Source organism: Puntigrus tetrazona, chromosome 22 (assembly GCF_018831695.1).
Source record: "Puntigrus tetrazona isolate hp1 chromosome 22, ASM1883169v1, whole genome shotgun sequence".
NCBI classification, from domain to species: Eukaryota; Metazoa; Chordata; class Actinopteri; order Cypriniformes; family Cyprinidae; genus Puntigrus; species Puntigrus tetrazona.
Genome location: NC_056720.1, coordinates 2204630 through 2227868, shown reverse-complemented (window position 1 = coordinate 2227868; position 23239 = coordinate 2204630). Strand labels below are relative to the sequence as shown.

General features: G+C 40.3%; 3 protein-coding genes across 3 annotated transcripts in view; 2 read left to right on the top strand and 1 right to left on the bottom strand.

Moving 5' to 3' along the window:
- Positions 1-6030, top strand: part of lonp1 (lon peptidase 1, mitochondrial) — a 10033-nt gene extending 4003 nt beyond the window's left edge. The window contains exons 9-18 of the mRNA XM_043223354.1: positions 1093-1231; positions 1315-1493; positions 1579-1666; positions 1739-1861; positions 1938-2054; positions 2821-2961; positions 3230-3395; positions 3875-4095; positions 4374-4538; positions 5440-6030. Coding sequence (XP_043079289.1) covers positions 1093-1231; positions 1315-1493; positions 1579-1666; positions 1739-1861; positions 1938-2054; positions 2821-2961; positions 3230-3395; positions 3875-4095; positions 4374-4538; positions 5440-5589 — 1489 coding nt within the window. The 3' untranslated portion in view covers positions 5590-6030. The remainder of the gene's footprint in view (positions 1-1092; positions 1232-1314; positions 1494-1578; positions 1667-1738; positions 1862-1937; positions 2055-2820; positions 2962-3229; positions 3396-3874; positions 4096-4373; positions 4539-5439) is intronic.
- Positions 6031-7064: 1034 nt separating this feature from the next.
- rpl36 (ribosomal protein L36) lies at positions 7065-9600 on the bottom strand. Its single transcript, XM_043223357.1, has 4 exons — positions 9471-9600; positions 8961-9055; positions 7945-8079; positions 7065-7190 (listed from the first exon to the last, which is right to left on the bottom strand). Exons 2-4 carry the CDS (start codon positions 9051-9053, stop codon positions 7101-7103), a joined length of 318 nt encoding a protein of 105 aa, XP_043079292.1. The 5' UTR covers positions 9054-9055; positions 9471-9600; the 3' UTR covers positions 7065-7100.
- Positions 9601-10235: 635 nt separating this feature from the next.
- Positions 10236-21386, top strand: lmnb2 (lamin B2). The gene is made up of 12 exons (XM_043223356.1): positions 10236-10680; positions 12505-12641; positions 13756-13912; positions 13986-14111; positions 14773-14943; positions 15020-15145; positions 15984-16204; positions 17648-17885; positions 18466-18573; positions 18652-18771; positions 19015-19113; positions 19405-21386. The coding sequence occupies exons 1-12, from the start codon at positions 10465-10467 to the stop codon at positions 19444-19446; spliced, it is 1761 nt and encodes a 586-aa protein (XP_043079291.1). The 5' UTR covers positions 10236-10464; the 3' UTR covers positions 19447-21386.
- The last annotated feature ends 1853 nt before the right edge of the window (positions 21387-23239 follow it).

Below are 23239 nucleotides of genomic sequence, written 5' to 3'. Positions count from 1 at the left end.
AAATGCTGATTATGTCGATGCATGCACTTTCTCCACCGAAATGTAAGAAGTGCCGATTACGTCAAATACGTTGGTAAACTCCAAAACGGCGGAAGACATTGAGTAAGTGATTTTTTTTTTTTGTTAGCAATTTATTTCCTAATGTTATGTTTCTGGATCTGGGATCACTTCAGTTGCGTTGCTGTCTGTTGAGGGTCAGATAGCTCTCTGCATTCATCAAAAATATCTTTATTTGTGTTCTGAAGATGAACGAAGGTCTCGCAGGTTTGAAACGTTGTTAGTTAATAATGACAGAGTTTGGAGTGAACTAACCCTTTAACTGATAACACTGAAGTGAATTGACTTAAACACTAAGAAAGCCAAACTAATTAAAATAATAATAACAACAATGACAGTAGTGGGCATGTACTGTAAAATAATTGCAGTGTAAAAAAAATGACCACCTTAGACCCACAACAAAGGTTTTGCGTAAATTTTGCTTTGGTCTAAACTAACTAATTTTAGCTAATTTTCTACTTTTAGCTGTAAGACCTGGTTTTGACCTGATAGACCACTTTAGACCAACAACAAGGTTGACAAGACCCAACTAAAACCAGCTTAAGATGATTGTACATGGATTCTAGCAGGTATTTAGCTACTCCGAACTGCTCTACATGCTTAATCGGTTGGATTACCAACTAGTGGACTTACCTGGCCACCGTAGACCTGACAAAAAAGTGGATAAAACTCATCTTTAGATGGTTGTAAATGTATTCTAGCTGGTGTTTAGTCCAAACTGATTTAGAAGGTTGATCTATTGGGTTACGACTTGGTAGACCGCATTAATCCAGCAACAAAATTGACTGAACTCACTTAAAACCATTTTAAGATATTTGTATGTTTTCTAGATGATCTGTAGCTGCTCCAGATTGCAATAAAAGGTTTGACTATCCACTGATGGACCTGGTAGACCACCTTAAAACCACATAATGGATAACAAAACTAGCTTAGGATAGTTGTGTAGGGATTCTACCTGATTATAAGATTTTATTCTGACAGACCGCTTTAGACACAAAGCAGCTTGATCTTTATTTTATCTCTTAAAATCCCCAGCGTTACCCGTAACTACTTAGACTGGCTGACCTCCATGCCTTGGGGCACCAACAGTGAGGAAAACCTGGAGTTGAGTCGAGCTACAGAGGTTTTGGAAGAGGACCACTATGGAATGGAGGACGTCAAGAAACGGATTCTGGTAAAAAACCTTTATCCCCTGAGAATGGGGAAAAAATGTGCTTTCTAAAGCCTATTAACCCCGGTCATTGTTCATTCATGCAGGAGTTCATAGCCGTAAGTCAGCTGAGAGGCAGCACGCAGGGAAAGATCTTGTGTTTCTATGGACCTCCTGGGGTTGGAAAGACTAGTATTGCCCGCTCGATCGCCAGAGCACTTAATCGCGAGTATTTCCGTTTTAGCGTGGGAGGCATGACAGATGTGGCAGAAATTAAAGGCCACAGGTATGTGCTAATAACCATGTAAAGCCAATACTTATTTTCAAACTCTGTGTAATTTATTTATTTATTTTTTGCTTGTACGTTACAGGAGAACGTATGTTGGTGCAATGCCAGGAAAGATCATCCAGTGTTTAAAAAAAACTAAGACTGAAAACCCATTGGTTCTTATTGACGAGGTATGACAATGCTAAAACAATGCTTAAATATGTTGAAACGACTGATACTGTATTAATCTTTTGGTTGTTCAGGTTGACAAAATAGGTCGCGGTTACCAGGGTGACCCATCTTCCGCTCTACTTGAGCTTTTAGATCCAGAACAGAACGCTAACTTTCTTGACCATTACCTGGATGTGCCCGTGGACCTGTCCAAGGTATAGACTAGCGAAAATCCACATTTGTTGGAAGGAGACTCTGGTTTCACTGTATCTTCATTGTTGTTTTCATCAGGTGCTTTTCATTTGTACGGCCAACGTTCTTGACACCATTCCTGAACCTTTAAGAGACCGAATGGAAATGATCAACATATCAGGTTACGTTGCTCAGGAGAAACTGGCCATTGCTGAGGTAAATTAACTTGGTTCTCTTTTCATGAGACTCAACGACCATTTTTTGGGTCAATAATGATTTAACTGGAAGGTTGCTGGTTCAAGACCAGTTGTTAGTTGGGTATAATCTGTGTGCTAGTCAGTTAACTCCTTAAGTTGTTTAAGGGTGGCGGTCCCTGTAAGTTGCTTCCAAAGTCTCACTGTTTCACCTCATGAATTGAAGCATCAGAGTTCGATTTCATCCTTTTTCACTTACCCTCAAGGCATCCTGGGTGTATATTACTTTCTTCTTTCAGTCAAATCCAATCAAAGTTCTAAAAAAACTATCTTGCTTCTCAGTGAGCATTTCAGTTCAAAAGCCCAAAATACGTCAAATAAAGTGCGTCCATTCATAATAACACATGCCCGGAAACAGACTAGTATAACTTAGAGGTACACATGTCCACCGACATCCACCATTTTTGTGAGAAAGATATCCATATTTAAAGTGTTTTAAATATTTTTCTCACTTCCACTATTTGTCACACATAGAAGAGCCAGGATTGTTTTCAGTATAATCCCGATTGGATTAGTTTGAAAGAACAGAGTCATAAACACCTAGGATGCCTTGAGGCTAAGTAAATTATGGGCTAAATTTACATTTTTTTTGGCGAACTAACCCTTTAAATCCCAAGTTGCTTCAGGGGGATTGTCCCTCTAACTGGAAGTCGCTTCCAATTAGTAAATTTGATTAAAATCAGTGCTGTTGGTTTGAGTTTGACTCCCGGTCTTTGTAACCACCACAGAGATACTTGGTACCCCAGTTGCGAACTCTATGCGGTTTGGAAGAGCAGAAGGTGAAAATTACCCCCGAGGCTCTGACCGTGCTCATCAGACAGTACTGCAGGGAGAGCGGCGTCAGGAACCTTCAGAAGCAAGTCGAGAAGGTACGGTAGGAGCTTCTTACCCTATGAGATCCTTTTTATTTTTCCCAAATAACGCTTTGTTTTTTTCTGAAATCCTTTTTTTAATGGGTAAATTTAAATGTGATTAATTAAAAAGTTACACATTACAGTTTTGAGAACTTTCTTCAAAATTCCTAGATTCAGAACTAATTGAGGTTGTGTGTAAATGACAGAAATTTCTGTTTTTGGGTGAACTATTCCTTTAATATCAAGTGTTCTGCAAGTGTAGCTAAGTGTGGTACCTTTGCAGGTTTTCCGGAAAGTAGCGTTCCGGATTGTGAACGGCGAGGAAACAGAGGTGAACGTCACTCAGGAGAACCTTCAGGATTACGTTGGAAAGCCCATCTTCACTGTAGACCGAATGTATGACGTCACACCGGCGGGAGTCGTCATGGGACTGGCGTGGACAGCAATGGGTAAGAGTTCATCAAGAACGTTTAATCCAAAAACTATTTTCCAGTAGGACATTTCTCCTAAATATATCAATGTTTTCTGGGATTTTATTGATAACGATAATGAGTGTGTTATTGCGCTGGTACCTTAAAGACTACTGACTACATTTGACTCTCATTTAATCAATCAATTAGAATAAGACGACATTTGGGTTACTAATCAATTTAGACCAGTATCAACAAAATTCATTTTTGTGATGCAGAGGAAACATCTAAATGGCACTTGAGAGGCAGTGTATGTGCGATGACACACTTTTGGTGTTTGGTATCATTGGTTATTGTGTTAAAACAACAATTAACATATTATCTCAAATTGGGCACACCCCAAGTTTCTAGCAATTACTCACAATGCTTAGTCGCGCCAAATTTGGTGGGAACACTCTTAGGTCTACAAGGTTTAGTCCACAAAACCCTACTTAGAAAGACCCGACTTTCTTCCGCAGGTGGCTCGACGCTCTTCATCGAGACTTCTCTGAGGCGACCGAGGGAACCGCGAGGGAAAGACGGCCCCAAAGAGGGGTCGCTGGAGGTCACGGGGCAGCTGGGGGACGTGATGAAGGAAAGCGCCAAGATTGCGTACACGTTTGCGCGCTCGTTCCTCATGAAGGAGCAGCCTGACAACGACTTCCTCGTGGGCTCCCACATACACCTCCACGTGCCTGAGGTGAGGGCTACGCTTGTCCACAGCTGTCCAGCTCTGCTCCTGGAGGGCCAGCCTTCGGCAGAGTTTGGCTCCTGCCTGCTCCCACACACATACCTGGACGATTTCTAGCTTTCTTGATGACTTTTTCAGCTGTGTTGAGTGAGTTAAAAAAAATGGCCCTCCAGGAGTTCGTCTTGGACAACCCTCTTGAATATAAGGGATAGTTCACCCAGTATGATAACCCTGAGGTAGGGGTTAGTTAGTTAGTTTGAGTTAACTAAAGCTGGGACTGTGTTTAGGGTGCGACTCCCAAAGACGGGCCGAGCGCCGGCTGCACTATCGTGACGGCTCTGCTGTCCTTGGCCACCAACACCCCAGCGCGTCAGAACGTGGCCATGACGGGAGAAGTGTCCCTGACCGGGAAGATCCTGCCCGTCGGAGGAATCAAGGAGAAGACCATCGCTGTGAGTCATCAAGCTTTCACTAAAAACTCGATTGCGTCTTTGGGATAAACGTGTTGACTAATATAACTTTGCCCCCAAATTATACTTTTACACTCCTATCTGTTGAGTTTTTCTTTAAATGTACACTGCTTTAAAGTATTTGAACAAGGACGATTTTTAAGGTTTTTTTTATCTTCTGCTCACCAACCTGTTTGATCCAATCACAGCAAAAGCAGTAATATTGTGAAATATTTTTGCAATTTAAAAAAGCTGCTTTTTATTTGAATACATATTAAAATGTAATTTATTTCAGTGTACGCAGCTGGATTTTTTCGTTTTATTATTATTATCAATATTTAAAAGTTAGTACAGGATTCTTTAATGAATAGTACGATCCAAATATCAGCATTTCTCCGAAATTAAAAGCTTTTTTAACAACACACTATACAATGTAAGAGATGATTGAAAACTTTGTTTAGCAAGGATGCTTCGGTTTGATCAAAAGTGATAAAGATGTTACTAAAGTTGCTTTCAAACTTTTAGAAACCTGAAAAATGTATTCAGTTTCCAACTTAATAATAATAATAATAATAGTGTTTTAATATTAGAATGATTTCTGAAGGATCATGTGACGCTGAAAATCCAGCTTTGATCGCAGAGATAAATTAGAATTAAAAATATATTAAAAAAGAAAACATTTCTTTTAAAAGAAAACATTTATTTTTTAAATAGTAAAAACATGAGCAGAAATTTTACCGATTTTACTGGATTAAAAACTAAATAAATTCAGGCTTACTGAGCAGAAGACACTTCTTTAAAAACATTATAAAATATATATACTGCTCAAGATCCTGACTGGTATATATATTATATATGTATATGTATATGTGTACGGTTAAGCTTGTTTTAATTCCTCCGGCAGGCGAAGAGAGCCGGTGTGACCTGCATCGTCCTCCCCTCAGAAAACAGAAAGGACTTCTCGGACCTGGCCGAGTACATCACCGAAGGTCTGGAGGTGCACTTCGTGGAACACTACAGCGAGATCTACAAAATCGTGTTCTCTGGACGGTAACACGCTTCATCTTTCGGTGCGCCGCGACAGAGATCTCGAGCACAGAGCGGCTGGATCCTCTGTGTCCTTGAGTTCGTGTCCCGCGGGAGCAGCAGGTAAAGCGTCCCGATTCGTGGGACGTGGACCAGAACGTCATCGGACCCTTGAGACTCTGGGATCCGAGATCGCCGCCTCCAGAGATTTTATATTGATTTCATCTCCAGTGTCATGTTTGTAAATAGCTGCCTTAATCGTATTCTCTCAAAACATTTACAATAAATATATATATATTATGGAACCGCTTGTGTGTTTACAAAATATATAGGTGGTTCTATAATTGTGGGAGGCCCCAAAAAAGTAATTTTTTTTTCCAATGATTATAACTTTCGTTTATTATTCTTTACTAATTGTTATTACGAGATGTCACAGTCCACAACAATAAAATAATTTATTTAAAAATCATGATTTCTTCTCATCCAAAACAGTGTATTTTTCCATCGAAATATTTTGTTCATTATTTATAAAATCCCTAAATAGCTACTTAAGGCTACATGACATTATTAAACTAAATTTATTCGAAAAATGTGTTCGAATCAACTCTGTTACCAAACTATAAATTGCTGAAATTATCTCAGGATCGTGAAAGTTGCAGGAAATGTTACCTTCAATGGGAAAATATAAGTGTATGAAGGTGTTACACCAAGAACTGTATTTAACATCAACTCTGTTACCTCGGCGTCGAAGGAAACCAGTGTATTACTGCTCTCACCTTGGGTTGTTTAAAGGTCTTTTGATCATGTTTTCATTCGCATTCAAGCCAGGAAAGTGGAGTTTTTGGATAAAATGTAATGAATCCATCAACCGTGTTACACCGCAGTCAGCACCGTTACAATACTTCAGTAACAGAGTACAGCAGTGAGTTGTTTTGCTGCCATTTCTGCTCAGATTGACCAGTTTATACACGATTTAGCACTTACAAATATTAAAAGTGAGCATTTTGAATTAATTTTTTTGGTAAACTACATTTTTCTAAAATCCAACGGCGGAAATAACACTTTTTTTCTTCCTCTGATCTATTAATTTCACCCCCGGTTCCCCAGACAAGGGACTAAAATGCAAGTCTAACTAAATAAACGTGCGCCGATCGATCTTAAAATATTTTATCATGCGTGCGTTTCCTTAAGATAAAAGACAACCGAGTGCAAACATTTAATCCGGATTGAATAATTATGACTTAAACTAGAAATACAGGCCCGTGTAGAACTCATAATTCAACTACAGTGTAGCTCAGATGTCTATGAATTTAGTCTAAACGTAAAATGCACATTTAAAAATGTCTATTTTACGTCAAAAAAATGGATATACTTTACATATGCGAAAACCATAACTGATACGAATGTGTAATTAATACTCTTTCCTGCTATTAATGTTAAGTGTTATCCTGCACGTCCAGAAGAGAGCGAGGCTGAAAACAAAGGCACCCCGGAGTCCCAGGCTTGTCTTCACACACAAGTTTATTGTTTTCACACAGACTACTCCTTCTTGGCAGCAGCTTTCCTCATGGCCGCCAGGATGTTGCTGAGCTCCTCTCTCTTTCTCTTAGCGCGGATGTGGGTTCCCACCTGAGCGAGAAAACAGATCGTGAGCTTCAAGAGAAATCAAACATCATTAGAGACGGCTGAGTGAAAACTAAATAGTGCTGTCAAAGAATCACATCTAAAAAGTTTTTGTTTTACGTCTATTTTGTTTGATACATTTACACCTATACATGTAACATTTAAGACAAATGTTCATACATTTATATCAGAAATTGTGAATACGCATAAATATTCTCAATATATACTGTGTATAAAAAAATTAAAATGTTCATATAAATATTTTTTAAAATATATTGTTATTTTTTTCTTAGTATCACCTAAATCAGCTAATATTTAATTTAGGAAAAAATAAAATCTAATTTATAATAAACTGAAATTACTGAACACTACTCGAACCAAAACAAAGCGCCAAAAGTTACACCATGACTATAACGTTGAAGTAAAATCTAATTCAAAGTATTAATATAAATCTTACAAATATCCAGTAATAAATATCTAATGCAAAAATAGATCAATTCAATAAAATATTTTATTTTTTTAAATATAATTATACTAAAAACACTAGATGGATAATAGCCTCTGGTATTAAAGACAAAAAAATTGTCATTTAAAATAAAAAAACCTTTACATTTTGTATCGTTTAACATTTTAAAGTTGGACGTCTTTCAAAGCAAAATCATATTAACGTATGTGTGTGTAAACGACAAAAGTCTCGTGAGACGCTGCACAAATAAACGGAGCAGTTCTGTTCCTGAGGAACCAGCGTCTCTCCACGTACCCTCTTCTTGATGAACTTGAGGGCGCGCTTGTCCTTGGACACCTTCAGCAGCTCCATGGCGCGCCTCTCGTACGGAGCGAAGCCGCACACCTCGCGGATCATGTCCCGCGCAAACTTAGCGTGTTTGGTCAGACGCTGAAACAATCACAACCAAACCTCGTCAGCGACCTCGGGTCACGTCCACAAAACATTAGCACTTCTACAAAATAAAGCTTTCCTGGTTCAACACACTTTAAAGAGCCGATGTACTCCATCATTGGGGATAAAAATGGTTCACTAAATCGTTTCGGCTTTCTTTGGTGGACAAAGATCGTCTGGTTTTGTAAAATACATTCAAAAATTTTAAATTTATCAAAAAGGCATCCAGATATACGCTTTTTCAAATGGATCAAATAATTCAGATAAATCTACTTCAACGTTTCTTCGAGAAGCAAATCTGATTTATGAAGGACTGAAGTAATGCTACAAAGATCTTTTAAAATCACAGAAAATATACCTTTAAATATTCAAATAAAAAAAAGTTAAGTAGGGAAAAAAACTTTCTGCTGTACTTTGAATCAAATAAGTGTGGATGAAAAGGGACTTAAAAAAAAAAAAAAAAACATTTAAGTGTCTCACTGTCTGTATTTTTTTGACCGGCAGGTCTTGTATTAGCACTTTAAACAGATCTCCATTACTCTTTCAATTAAGTTTAACACACATTAAACACTAAAATAGCTTACTGTACCACTTCAAAATGTAAAAACTGGTCTCTAATTCCAGTGAAAACATCTAAAGATGCATTAATTTGAAGCAGAACCACTTAAAAATGTCTACTAAAAGGACCAAACCAAAACTTTCATAAGTATTCACACCCCGCCGTTTTCGCATTGACCATAAAAAGCACTTTTTTTGCATCTCGAGATTCTCGACTCAAGGATGTTTGCGTTGGAAAGCGAGTCATGAAAGCTGGAGGAACCGCATGCATCACTCCTAATAACTAACTCATATTCATACGATCATCATCAAGGACTTACTCCTCGCCGGCGGCTGTGCTTGGGCTTTGCGACATTTTTGGTCACCGGGTGGCCTTTGTTGAGACCAACCACCATGGGATACCTGATGGCCATGTCTGGGGAGAGAGAAACCACATTAATAAGCATTTATGAATGGGTTTAATATGAAAACACTCGTGTAGTGAGAGACTAGCGGGATGCGCGAGAGCTCGGACACGACACGTAACATCACTTCACGACTCGAGCGACTAAAATCAGCATTTCATACACGTTTTAGGTTTGGAAATGAGACATTACGCCGCTTTATTACAATAAAAGCGCTTGAGAAGCGCGTCAGGGCGCTTTACGGCGTCCGCTCGGAGTTAAAGCCTCGAAAGCAGACAAACTTCGGCCTTGAAGTTCACAATAACCGCCGGAAACGGCTCCGCGCGGATTATATTTGTAAAAGCAAACGCTTTCGGGTTGATTCGAGGCGCGATGGCTTAGATATTAAAGCGATTTTAACGATCGCGGCTCCCCGGCGATTCATACCTGCGTTCTGCTAATGGCGGTCAAACCGGAAGGACCGCTGACGGGCGGAAGCTGCTCTTTCACACGCGACGGCAAGAAAGGAGTTCGCGGGAAAAATAAGTGGCGCCGCCTAGAAGTGAGTAAGAGATACTAAGATTACTTTAAAGTTATTATTTGAATGCATGTATTTTCCCCTTAATGATATAACCTTTCGAGCGAGTATCAATTGATGTTTTTAATTGAAATAAAAAATATATAAGAAAATGGTTGGAAATGTCATTTATTTTTCTATTTGTTCGGTGTAGAATATTTATTGTATGACAAAAAAAGTGACAAAATAATAATAAAAAGGCTTTTATTTGATTTATTTAGATTTCGAAGTCAACAACAACAACAATAGTAATATCAGTGCGTGATTTGTGAGCCACAAACAAAAATATTAAATGAAAAAAAAAGTTAAGAATATGGAAAACTTCAAAACCTGAACATGAAAAGATAAAGCATATGTTATAATAGAATAGAATGAAATATAATGTGAACAGTTCCACCTTGTTCATTTATGAGTTACACACATGTAAAAATACGCAGAAAACCTTAAAAACGAAATATGGAAATTCACAACGAAAAAAAAGAAAGTTACGATGGCTCTTTGAAAGCTAAACAAAACAAAAAAGCAAAAAATAACTTCAATTAAATACTTTCCTAACAACTGTTCGGCCCTTTTTAAGTTTCGGACTACATCTCCCATGAGCACTTGGACTGAATTTTGGCGCGGTTTTACGTTAGCGGCGGCCATTTTCTTTTCACACCTCCGTTTCAAAGGCAGCCAACCAGCTCCCGGACTACAAAACACGGTTTCATTCAAAAAACTCCGCAAACAAAAACTTCCGAACGCCACCGGAGAGCCGTCCCAAGCGCGACTCGGAGGCCGCTGCGTACACCGGGCCGAAGTGGACTGTGGACTCGGAGGACTGTTTTATTTGAGCCGAAGTGGGTGTCTGGAGCGCGAAGCGATATGGCGACCGCAACCCCGAGCCGCGAGTCGAGCCGCGCGTCGGCCGCGAAGACGCCGCTGAGCCCCGCGCGCATCTCGCGCCTGCAGGAGAAAGAGGAGCTGCGCGCGCTCAACGACCGCCTGGCCGTGTACATCGACCGCGTGCGCTCCCTCGAGCTCGAGAACGACCGGCTGCTCGTCAAAGTGTCCGAGAAGGAGGAAGTCACGACCAGAGAGGTAACAGCGCGACGGCGCCGTTCCTTTGTGCCGCTTTTACGGTCGATAAACCTCCGCGTGCGCGCTCTTCAGCTAAAAACCCGCCGCCGGCGCGCGCCCGGCGTTCATTTTGCGCGCGTGCCGTGCGTTTAAATCTTCGAAACTTTGCAAGCGTGATGGACGGCGTTTGAAAAATCGCGCGAGGAAGTCATGCATTTTGACACGGTCGTGCCCCGCGCGTGCAAATCTCTGCTTTTTCCACGCGACGCGTTGAGCGTAACGTACGGGGAGACCCACACAATGCACGCGCAGGGAGTGGCCTTTAAATCGCGTCCGCGTGTTTCTAATTTGCGCGTTTTATTTTTTGTCGAAGCTTGGGCGCGCGCTCAAAGCGTTAAAAAACGCACGCGAAGGCGCGTCGAAACGCCGCCGGGTTCCCGGACTCGGCGGAGAGCGGTCCCGGTGTGTTTGGGCGTTTTCCCCGAAGTTTGGGAGTGGCCACATGCTCTTTTCAAATTTGAATCCGATCGCCACCATCTGCTGCCTTTTGTTTTGAATGGCTAGAGACCGAAAGAAGCGGCTTAACGTCTCGTGGAAGCCCTGAGACACGACTTCTGTGTTTTGGAGCAGAGTTTAGTTGTGTAATGTTTGGTGGCAGTTGTTTTATACTCATTGAATCTATGAATGTGGTCTATAATCTATATCTATGGTACTGAAATCACCCAGTGACTTGTTACAAAGTATCAGTATTTTTAGAATTTTTGTTTTTCCAAATTCCGTTTCTATGGAAACCAGTTTCTACCACACAAGAACGTATGATGATGATAATACAAATAAAAACAAAAAGTTACAATTGTGTGTGTGTGTGTGGGGATGTTGCACAATACACTCAGTTAAAATAGTATGTTTATTCCTCGTAACCGTTTCCCTGAAAGTCAGAATTGTGACAGAATTGCAAAAATTGTTCACCTGCATTTTAGAAACTAATTTCTTTGTGTTTTTTAGTTTTAGCACTTGAAAGTTAGACATGCATGCACACGTGGGTCAGAATTGTCACATGTCTTTAGAAACTCACAAAAGTGACTTTATCTGCGCGAGAAGCACATTTGATGTGAGGCGTCTGCTTTTTTGGAGAATGAAATGTCAAAATCTGGGTGAAATAATGTTACATCTGCGTTCAGTGTAACGCAACATTTATGTAAAAACTCTAACAACATACTTGAAAATATATAGAAGAATAAGGGAGCGCATTAAATGGTACTTGAGTAAAAAAAAATCTTACAGACAAATGGGTGAAAACAAGGATGGTGGGGGAAAAAAAAAGCAAAAATAAAACTAATATATGGAGTGAAAGCAATTCTTCTTTAAATGACATTAATTGATTTTAGTTGTAAATATGGAAAGCAGTTTCTACCTCACAAGTATAATAATAATAAATAATTTTATATATATTTATAGAACACTCTATATATATATATATATATATATATATATATATATATATATATATAAATTGACAATTGTGTAAAAAAGTTTTGCAAAATACACTTAATTCATGACAGAAAAATTAGTGAAAGAAAAATAGTCATGTTTCTTGCAATTCAGATTTTTTTTTCTACTTTTAAGGATTTAAATACATTTTTTTGGAGAGAAAAATGTCAACATCTGGGTGAAATAAAAACTTTGAGACCTGAAAACATCTAAAAGAATAAGGGCGCGCATTAAACGCTACTGTTTTAACTCGACGTTTATTGTAGCGTCTCTTCTTCTTCTTCTGTGTCTCTGCCTGATCCCGGTCTGTCTGTGTGTCTCTGACCGGCCGTGTGTTTTGTGGCTCTTCTTCAGGTGTCTGGGATCAAGTCTCTGTATGAGGCCGAGCTCGCCGACGCCAGGCGGGTCCTCGACGAGACGGCTCGAGAGCGAGCGAGGCTTCAGATCGACCTGGGGAAAGCCACCTCGGAGCTCGAGGAGGTCACCCGCAAGTGAGTGGGGCGCTATCCGCTCGCAATTACCCAGAAGGCTTTGAGTCGGTGGTCGGGCTCCCATCCGCTGCCCTCACAAGTCCTCCGTTTATCTGGTTGCTAACGAGAGCTCGTAAACAGGAAGTGTGTTTGCGGGCGGCTGTTTCAACCGCGGGAGTGTGTGTCTTCGCCAGCAGCCTGTGCTTGTCACGCAGATCTCACAGCTTTATCTGCTCTTATTTTTGTTCTGGCGATCACGTCATCAGAAATGTTGTGTTGTAGCAACCGGACCAAAAAAATACAGGAACTTATTTGTAGAGGGATTAAATGTTTTGTTGGTTGACAGGCTTGTAGAAACACGCGAGGCGGCCCACGTTTATTATAACTTGCACATATTCCTTAGCGTTTCTTGTGCTCGTTTTAATAAAAAAAAGACTATACTTTCATGCGGTTTGCATTATATATATATATATTTTTTTTTTTGTGTTTTAATGGAATTGATGCTATTTATTGCTAATATTATATTGTAGTATAAAAATAAACTAATGTGTAATTTTAAAAAATAGTTTAAATATTTAAATTAATGCCATCTGTGTAAAGTTTGTATTACATTCATTTATATTATTTTATTTAAATTGCATATTTTTATGGATTTTTTTTAATATTGTAATTTTTGGTAGTGTTTAACATAAAGTGAGTTATTTATTTTTATTTTTTTATTATTGTCATCATCCTAAATTTTAGAACTTTAATATTGTTTTTAGTTTCCAATTTAACTTTTTTCATATTTTTTTTTTTACTGTAACTAGTTTTAAAGGCTTTATCTTTATTATATAATCATTAATTTGTAATTAACTTAATAAACCTATCTTTCAGTGCAAGGATATAATAAACTAGTGTATGTAATGTATAATAAATTAGATTGTGTCTTCAATAAAATATCTTTTATTGATCTTTAGCATCAATAAATGTTTATTTTCCCGTTTGGCGTCAATAAAACGCTTCTATCTGACATTTTCTGTAATATGGTTTTAAAAAAAGCACTGCATTAAAACTGAACGCAACACATGTTAATATATAATCACATTCAGATGTTTTTGTGATTTATTAATGCGAGGATGATCTTGTTTTCCAGCTATAAGAAGAAGGATGGAGACCTGTCTGTGGCTCAGGCCCGGATCAAGGAGCTGGAGGCGCAGTACAACAAGAACGAGGCGGCTCTCAACACGGCGCTCAGCGAGAACAAGGCTCTATCCGCAGACCTCGCCGACCTCAAGGCCCAGCTGGCCAAAGTGAGTCCTCGCCGCGGCGCCCTTCTCTTCAGAGGCACGTCTGGCCGAGTCTAACGCCGTCTCTTGCTTTCAGGCCGAAGACGCTCACGGCGTGGCCAAGAAGCAGCTGGAGGCCGAGACGCTGATGAGGGTGGACCTGGAGAACCGCTGCCAGAGCCTGTCCGAGGAGCTGGAGTTCAGGAAGAGCATGTTCGAGGAGGTCGGTCGCCTGCCATCATCGTTTCTTATTTTGTCACGGACGTGCGAAAACAACAGAGCGCATGCGTACGTTACATGACGAAGACTAGTGGTGTAAACTAGTGCTGAAAGGTGTTTGAAAGTGACTACATTCAGTGCGTGTCGTTTTGAGAGAGTCGGTCAGCATCACACCAAGAGTCTCAAATTAGCATGATCACGTTTCACATCATCGCAATCAACGAACGCAACTCTGGCTGGTTTTGCGCCGCTTTGATGAAAAAAATAAAGCGAGCGCTGCCGAAAAGCACCGTTTTGCATCCCTGCGCGCTTTAAAGATGTGACGTGAAGAATCTGTTATCAAGCGACTTGCCTGGTTCACATTTAAATATTCTGCTCATTAAATCGTTTTAAAAGGGCAGAATTGTTTAACCTTTTAAATATGAATGTATCCAAACGTTTATGCAGTTGTAAATGCAGTTATATATATAAGTTGCATGCATGGCAGTTCTTAAGATATCGGCCCGACACACCCAGCAAAATATCATATAATTATCAGTATTGATTAAAATCCTAGAAAGTATCAATAATGTCAATATCGCACACCAATATCGCAGCTGTCAAAATAAAACTAAATATCGTCACGCGCTGCTCGCTCGGCTGTAACTCGTAGGGGTGTCTTACAGGAGGTGCGCGAGACGCGCCGGCGTCAGGAGAAGCGCATGGTGGAGGTGGACTCGGGCATGCAGCAGGACTACGAGTTCAAGCTGGCGCAGGCGCTGCAGGACCTGCGCAGGCAGCACGAGGAGCAGGTGCAGATCTACAAGGACGAGCTGCAGCAGACCTTCAAGGCCAAGGTCAGGCGCTAGAGTCGCACACGCGGTCTTTTCTCGAGAGCGTGCCGTTTGCTAACGGAAGTCTTCCCGCTTGCAGCTGGATAACGCCAAGGTGTCGTCTGACCTGAACGACAAGGCGGTGCTCACGGCCCGCGAGGAGCTGCAGGAAGCTCACCTGAGGATCGAGGGCCTGAGCTATCAGCTGAGCGCTCTGCAGAAACAGGTATCCCTCGTCCGTCTACGTCCTCAGGCGGGCTCGGCGAGCGTTTCTGCTGTGAATGATTTACTCTCATATGCGGCTACCAGTCCTTAAAAGTAGTTTTAAACGTCTTAAAAACCTTTTACGTTAATGTGACTAACATCTAAAAAAGAGAGAATTTAACGTAATATAGATTTACAAAATGTTTATTTTTCATTACGTGTATAGATATTAAGTAATTTACATTTTAACATGTTTCATTGGCTAATGAAACATATTCATAAAAATAAAAAGAGATATATTTAACATTGGGAAATCCCTATACTGATTAATGTTTTTATAAAATATAATAAAATTAATTAAACAGTAAGTCATAGTTGTTTCAAAAATAATAAAAACCATACTATATATCTCTCTTAATTTATTTATATATATATATATATATATATATTTGTTAAAAAATAAATTAGATAATAATATATTTTTATTAAAAAATAATATATAATAAAAATGGAAATCTTACAAGGGGGAATTCTAATATATATATATATATATATATATATATATATATATATATATTTTTTTTTTATTTTTATATATATATATATATATTTTGGATGTTTATTAGGAATGATAAATTGCATTTATTTAATTTCTTTTTAAAATGTGCTTCTAATCTTTTTTTGTGTTATTTGGGAGAAGGGTGGCTATGAAACGTCAAAGCCTGCCGAAACCCAAAAGCTGGTTTCTGAACAGCCGAGAGAAAAGCCTTTGAGTCTAAACGTCTGTCGAAGCTGTAGTTAGACAGGAAATCAGGTGAATTGCTGTCAGCCGCTCACGGCCCGTGTTCTCCCCCCCGCAGGCGTCTGCCGCCGAGGAGCGCGTCCGCGAGCTGGAGGACATGCTGTCCAGCGACCGGGACAAGTACCGCCGGCAGCTGGACGCCAAGGAGCGCGAGATGGCCGAGCTCAGGGAGTGCATGCAGCAGCAGCTCAACGAGTACCAGGAGCTGCTGGACGTCAAGCTGGCCCTGGACATGGAGATCAACGCCTACAGGAAGCTGCTGGAGGGCGAGGAGGACAGGTGAGGCGCGGCTGTCGGGAACCCGTCTTAAAACAGAGCTGAAGGGAAGTTGATCAAGAGTAGGGCGCTTGAATCCAATCAAGGTATCGACCGGTGTCTAAATATTAAGATATTAAGACACAGTTTTGTTTGCTACAAGCTGAAGTGTGTTTCACTGCGGTGTTACTTGAACAAATTGTGCCAGAAATATGAGCATGCTATTTAGCAGAATGCACTATATATATATATATATATATATATATATATATATATATATATATATATATATATATATATATATATATATATATATATAATTTTTTTATTTATTATTATTATTTATTATTTTTTTTTTTTTAGAAATAATTGCTAAACATTTCTTTAATGTTTTTATTTTAATAGCAAACTACTGTTGTTTGTCAAAAAAAGGATTAAAAATATTTTTTTCTGATAGACAAAAACTTAAATACACAACACACAATTTCTGAGAGGGAAAAAAATCGCAAGGCAATTCTGAGGATAAATTGAGCCGTTTTCATGCGTTCGAATCATGTTGAAACTAAAAAAAGGGGGGGGGATTTCAGGGGGGTGCTTAACATTGAATAAACATACTTTCTAAATGGTTAAATCTGGTTTTGTTAATCGGTGGAGGCCAAAAAAAGTATTTGCGAAAAATTAAAACGCGGGGAAAAACTATGAAAAAGAAATTTGGGGGAAAAAAACAAACCGATTTATTCTGAAACTCATTGAAGTGCATCAGAAACGCATCGAAAGCTGAGAGTGCTGTGGCTTTTCTGTTAGCTCCTCAGCGTCTGAACACTTCCTGCTAGGTCGGGTCAAGCCCGGGGCAGAGAGCTACATCCAGGTAGGAAGCTCGTGGTTGTTTTTGAGCGTGTTGCTGACGGATCTCTGGCAGCTGCTTGTTATCCCCCTCGTCCTCTGCGGCCCGTAACTTGTTCAAAGCGCTTCACATGTTTGCGCTTCGTGCCTGACGTGCTCCGCGCCGGAGGAGAGAGGCGGGCTGTAAAATGTCACGCTGGAATGATAATTGCGAACCGAAACGCGAGCGGCCCGAGACTTGAAGACTGTTCTGATAACCAAACTGGTTCTGATGGAGCGGTCGCCCATCTATCATTCACTAACACTTCCTGTGAAGCCCCTGTTTATATATATTATTATATATTATATATACACACACACACACACACATCTAATCTGTTTTAAAAATATTAATATAAACAAAGTAGATTTGATATGGTGGTCATTTTGTTTTAAATAACCTGTTAAAGGTTATGGTCTCACATTGTTTTATAATAGTTGAGGATTATTCTTGAGGTGAGGTTTCTTTATAATGCAGTATGCCTTCATTTAATGCCTTTAGAAAGCCTTTTTATGGTGTTTTATAAGACGGGCTTCACAGGAAGTAGCGTGTGCTGTGGTGTAACGAGTGCGTCCCGTCTCCAGGCTGAAGTTGTCTCCCAGCCCGTCCTCTCGGGTGACGGTGTCCCGCAGCTCGGCGAGCAGCACCTCCACGTCTTCTCGTAGCACCCGCGCCAAGAGAAAGCGCGTGGAGCTGGAGGAGGCGTCCGCCGCCGCACCCAAAGTGCAGATCAGTCAGGAGGCCGAGGCCACGGGCAGCGTCAGCATCGAGGAGATCGACCTGGAGGGCAAGTCTGTGACCCTCAGGAACAACTCGGACAAGGTACGGAGAGATCCCGGGAAACATGAGTACATCACACTGCACACGCCTTTTCTCTTTTAGCAGCACTTCCACCAAACTTAGGTTTTATTTCTATGTACTGAAGGTTTAATAGAGGGGTTTCATATCATTCACTTGTATATTCACTTCACACACAGACAGACAGACAGATAGATAGATAGATAATTTATTTTTTTACTCCTGCCTTTTGACAGTAATATTTGAAAAAACAAGTAATATTTGAACATGACTTCATCCATTTCTCCTGGGAATATATGCACATTAGTGCCAGTTTAATTAGCTAAAACTTCATCAACTGGGGAAGTATGTTTTGTTAATTTTTGTTTGTAATTGCGAGAGACCCCTGGCCTTTTCTCAGTTGTGTAATTTAAACTAGCAATTATATAAACTCAGTTTTTTTTTTTAATACCTCATAATTCTGGCTAGTTGCGAGTTTCTTAAAGTTTGAATAAGAACTTGCTATTACCTCCATTTATTTCTCTTTTATATTTATATATATAATTATATATATATAGATTTGCATCACATGCATATAGAAATGTATTTTTTATTCCAAATTTAGGATCAATCTCTGGGCAGCTGGCGACTAAAGAGACAAATCGCTGATGGCGAAGAAATCGCTTATAAATTCAGTCCCAAGTTTGTCCTGAAGGCCGGCCAGATTGTGACGGTAAGCGATCAGGGCCCTGTTTCGTTGAAGTCCTCCTCGGGACGTTGAGTAGATGTTAAAGAGCTGTTTCTGTGAAAGGTGTGGAGCGCCGACGCCGGTGTGTCCCACAGTCCTCCTTCAGACCTGCTGTGGAAGAGCCAGAGCTCCTGGGGCACCGGAGAGAAGATCCTCACCTTACTGGTCAATTCCAGCGGAGAGGTGCGTGTGAACCACATACGGCCCACTTTTTCTTGACTTTGAGATTTGTACGTCAAGCGAAAGCTGGCCAAAACTTCATCAGATGAAGTTTTGATATTTGCAGTATGAAATATCTACAAGATATCTGGAACAAAATCTCAATCCAATATCTTAATGGTTTTTGGAATTTGAGAAACGTTTAATGTTGTACCGTACTGCTAATGTAGCCGAGCACATTTCTGAAACTCGAGCTTTGGTTTCCAGGAAGTGGCGAAGCGAACCGTCGCCCAAACCGTGATCGAGCTGGAGAACGGCGACGATGAGGAGGGAGACTTTGGAGATGAAGATCTGTTCCATCAGCAGGTTCGTTGAAGAAGCTCTTGAAGCAGTGGTTCGCCCCAAAAATGAAAGCGCTTCGTTTGCTCGCCCTCGAGAACTTCCGAATCTGGGAGATATTTTGAAGAAAGTTAGTAACCAGTTCGGTCACCATTATCTTTTTTTCCCCACCGTGGAAGTCAATGGTGATCCAAAACAGCCTGGTTGCTAACTTAACTTATCTTTATTACGTTTTTTGGGTGAACTATTCCTTTTAATGTAAAACAACGATCTTGTTTCTATTCTATACTTAATAAATCTCTTTTTTTCCGTCCCCAGGGCGATCCAAAGACCCGATCCAGAGAATGTGCCGTCATGTGATGGAGGCGGCGTACCTTTTAGTATTTTCCTTCCCACGATTCAGTCTTTTTTGTAGAGCCACTACTTTTGTATTCTTCGAATCATGAGTTCATAACACCCCCTCCCTCGATCCTTTTTATTTGTACGGACCTCATTTGTAAAGCCAGTTAATCTTGAGCTGCGACGCAATTTTTTTTTCAGACGCCGCTCACCGATGAGTAGTCTTTCCAGACGGCCACGTCCCATTACGCACGGTTGGCGAATGCCACCCGAGAACGAGTCAAACCACGTGAAATTAGAGTATTTGTGTGAGCCGGTGACTAACGAATCTGCGTTTTCATGCGAATGAATCCTGCACGTTCTCGTCACGGCGGGGTTACGAATGGGGAATTATTATTATTATTATTATTATTGTTCTGTAGTGCACTATAGCCCGTAACTGACAGCTGTCGCTTAGCGTACCTTATGTTGTGCTTCGCCAACCAGACGAACAGGGTGGAAAACGAGACTAGATTATTCTAAGCGTCATGCGTTTTGATTCATGCCTTACATAGTTGTTGTATGTACGATGAATCGGTGAGCGAGACGCAGCTAAACGCTAACCAGAACGGTACTTTCTTAAGAGTACAGCGTAGAAAGACTTCAAGTTCATTGAAATATTCAGAATGTTTTGCGTTTATTCAAATGTTGAGTTTGAACGAGTTTAGCACGTGAAAAGTGCTCGTCGAAATTGGCCCACATTCACAAAAGAGCAGATGCTTGTGCAGATTAACCAAAGAAACACGACGAATGAAACGTATGTGACCTGTTCACGCGGTTCGCTAACTGACTCCCGATGAATTAAAACCTTTATTTCAGTCGTCGAATCCGGCGAGTAATCTGCGTCCTTCCACCCTGTCGACTCTGTAGCATTTTAAGTTTTAAAACTTTTTTTTTTTTTTTTTTTTTTTGTGTTTCGTTTTAAATGTTTCTCAGACAATTATGCATGCGGCAGATATTTTTATAAGAAGTGTTTCTGCGAGGGTCAACGCTTCCAGTTTTTCAGACGAGCTGCGCCATACTGCAGTTTGATTTTAGCTACAATCGTATATTTTTGATAGGGTTTAGTTTTTCCCCCCACCTCGGGATTTTTAAAACCCTAGTTCACGAGAATCTTTAAATGCGTTTAAAATTGACATATTCAAATTTGTGAATATATTCGGTGCAGTGTGTACAAAACAAATTGACCTGGGAAACATCTGTATAATTTCTTTCTTTCATAAGGTAATGCCGTGCGGAACTATTACGTTATTTTAATGGGGTTATCATTTATCTACGTTTACTTCTTAGGGTTCTTTTTGAAGGTTCTGAGGAAACGAATCGTTTGATAGTGTACCAATTGGGGTGTAACACACAAGTGTTGTGTGAGATTTAAGTGAAATTAAGCTCAAGTAAGTTGTATGTGTGTACATTCGTTGCTTGGCCTCTGAGCTAATAAAATCTACCTTTTTTATTTAGTTTAACGTCACGTGACGTGAATGGAAACCGTTTTCTTTTGCCAAACACTCCACATCTGTGAATTTAAAATTTAGCTTCTTTTAGTTACGTACACTGTTTTCGAGAGGAAAGTCATTTCCTTGTTCTTTCAGGTTTTATTAGACGGGGCTGTGACTTATGTAACGGATACAATGTTCTTCGGTGTATTTTAATAGGCTACGAAATTGTCAATCTGTCATAATAATCTACTGTTAAGTGAAAATTGCTATTGCCATCAAAGGCATTCGAATGTGAGATTTAAGGCTGTAAAATTGAGCCGTAAATAGTGAACTATGAATCCAATTTGTTAGGGGGGTAAATTGTACGAAGACTTTTGAAGGCCTACAAGAGGAGGGCGCATGCCAAAAGTGTCTCATTAATTGTGATCTATTTTACTTTGTCATTTTTTTTTGTATGCAATATCCAATAAATGTTTTACATATTAAGTTGCGCTGTTGTCGAATTACTCTCCAAAACGCTGCTTGCAATGTTGAGTCTAAAGTAAAAGTCGGAGCCTGGTAAATTAATGCAGTGAAACACTTGGCTTTGATTTTAACATGGTTGAAGGCTTTTAAGCACTTTGCTTAATGTGCCAAACACTCACTTTTACACGGCAAAATTAACAGCCTCAGGTGGCTTGTTTGGGTTCTCATTTATTAAGCGTGAGGCAAGTTTGCAAATCCGTGTTTAGAGGTGGCTTCTTTTGCCTATTTATTTTTATAATGTGGAACCAACCTACAGAGGTGTGTGTGTTTTTATATATATATATATATGGCACAGAGTTCCTGTGACATTCAACTTGAGTATGCTGCATGAATTATTCATGTGTGTGTAGACATGCAAGGATATATATATGTTGCGGTTATGAATAATTCAGGAAAATGCCATGTAGTTAAATTAAGGCATTGCAATATGCCTTACACATCCAAGTATAAGTTGCCAGTTTGTTGTGTGTTATTATCGGCTCTGGTTACTCTTCACCCACGAGCCATTTCACCACTAGAGCGCACCACACTCCAAAAGAACAGGCTTTTCAGCGTTTGACGACAGATGCGATATCTGATGATTTTTCTTTGCGTTTTCACTCTGTGACCCCTATATGTTGGGGGATGTTTTCAGCGGCGCCTCTGAAAGCTGTAATATTACGTTCTTCTCACAGTCAGCGCTAGAAAAGAGATCAACAGCTCGTCTACAGTGTTCCAGAAGAAAAGGGCTTTCAGAGGCGTGTGGTGTGTTTGTACCAGACCGCCCACGCACACCTCGGTTTCTGCTCTTGCCGCCGTCTCTCAGTCATTAGCGTGCCGTGCCACTGTCGCGGTACGGACCCGGCTGTCTAGCCCTTTTCTGTTGTGCCTGCAGCGAGGAAGGGTCTTTCGCTCTCTCTTTCTTCCTCCCACCCCCAATCAAACCAACCCTGGCCGTGGCTCCCACACACCCACGGTTTCAACACCCACACTGAGCGCTGGTAGCCGGAGCGTGTTAAGTACTCCGCGTTGGACATGTACCAGGCGACTCTGGCTCTTATCAGTAAACAAATCGATGGGGGAGCACGTACCAATGCTTGTTAGATGCCTAGAATTTACTACGCAAATAAAGATAGAATAGGGCTACCTTCTCCTGCAGACCTCAATTACCCTCGGAGACCTGGACCTAGCTTTTCAGCAGCAGTGTTGGAGACCGCTGCCATTTACAGAACCATTTTGGGTTTACCAAAGAACCTTTCCCTGAATAGGTTTTTTGCTTTAATTTGATGGTCCCTCTTACACATTCTGTTGACTATTATTATCGACATATCTACTAATTCTCATTGGAGTGTTAGGGTTAGAATGACTTCACATGTATTTGCAAAGTTACTTCTAGTCAGTGGAATATCTCTTGGGACTCTTTGAGTTTGGTAACACTTTTGATTACCTACCAAAACTTTTTGTTTTAATGTGAAGTACATTCCAACCCTGCTCCTCTAATCAAGTGCTCCTGGAAATCTTGGTCAGTTTTTCTAGTTGTTTCTGGAGCCCCTGCCCAAATAGTACAAATTGTCCAGTCGATTGAGGTCATCAGCTCATTGGCTGAGGTGTGTGAGGCAGAAGGAAATGTCTAGTGTTGCTGGGGCCCTAGGAATGTGGACGGGAACCACTGGTGTAAACAACCTGAACTTGGTCCTTGAGGGCCATTCTCCTGCAGAGTTAGGCTCCAGCTTGCCTTAAGACATCTGTCTGGATGTTCATGGTATGCCCAGTAAGATTAATTAGCAGTTTCAAAAGCAGAGGTGTCAAAAGGATGCTTTCACAGCAATTAAATA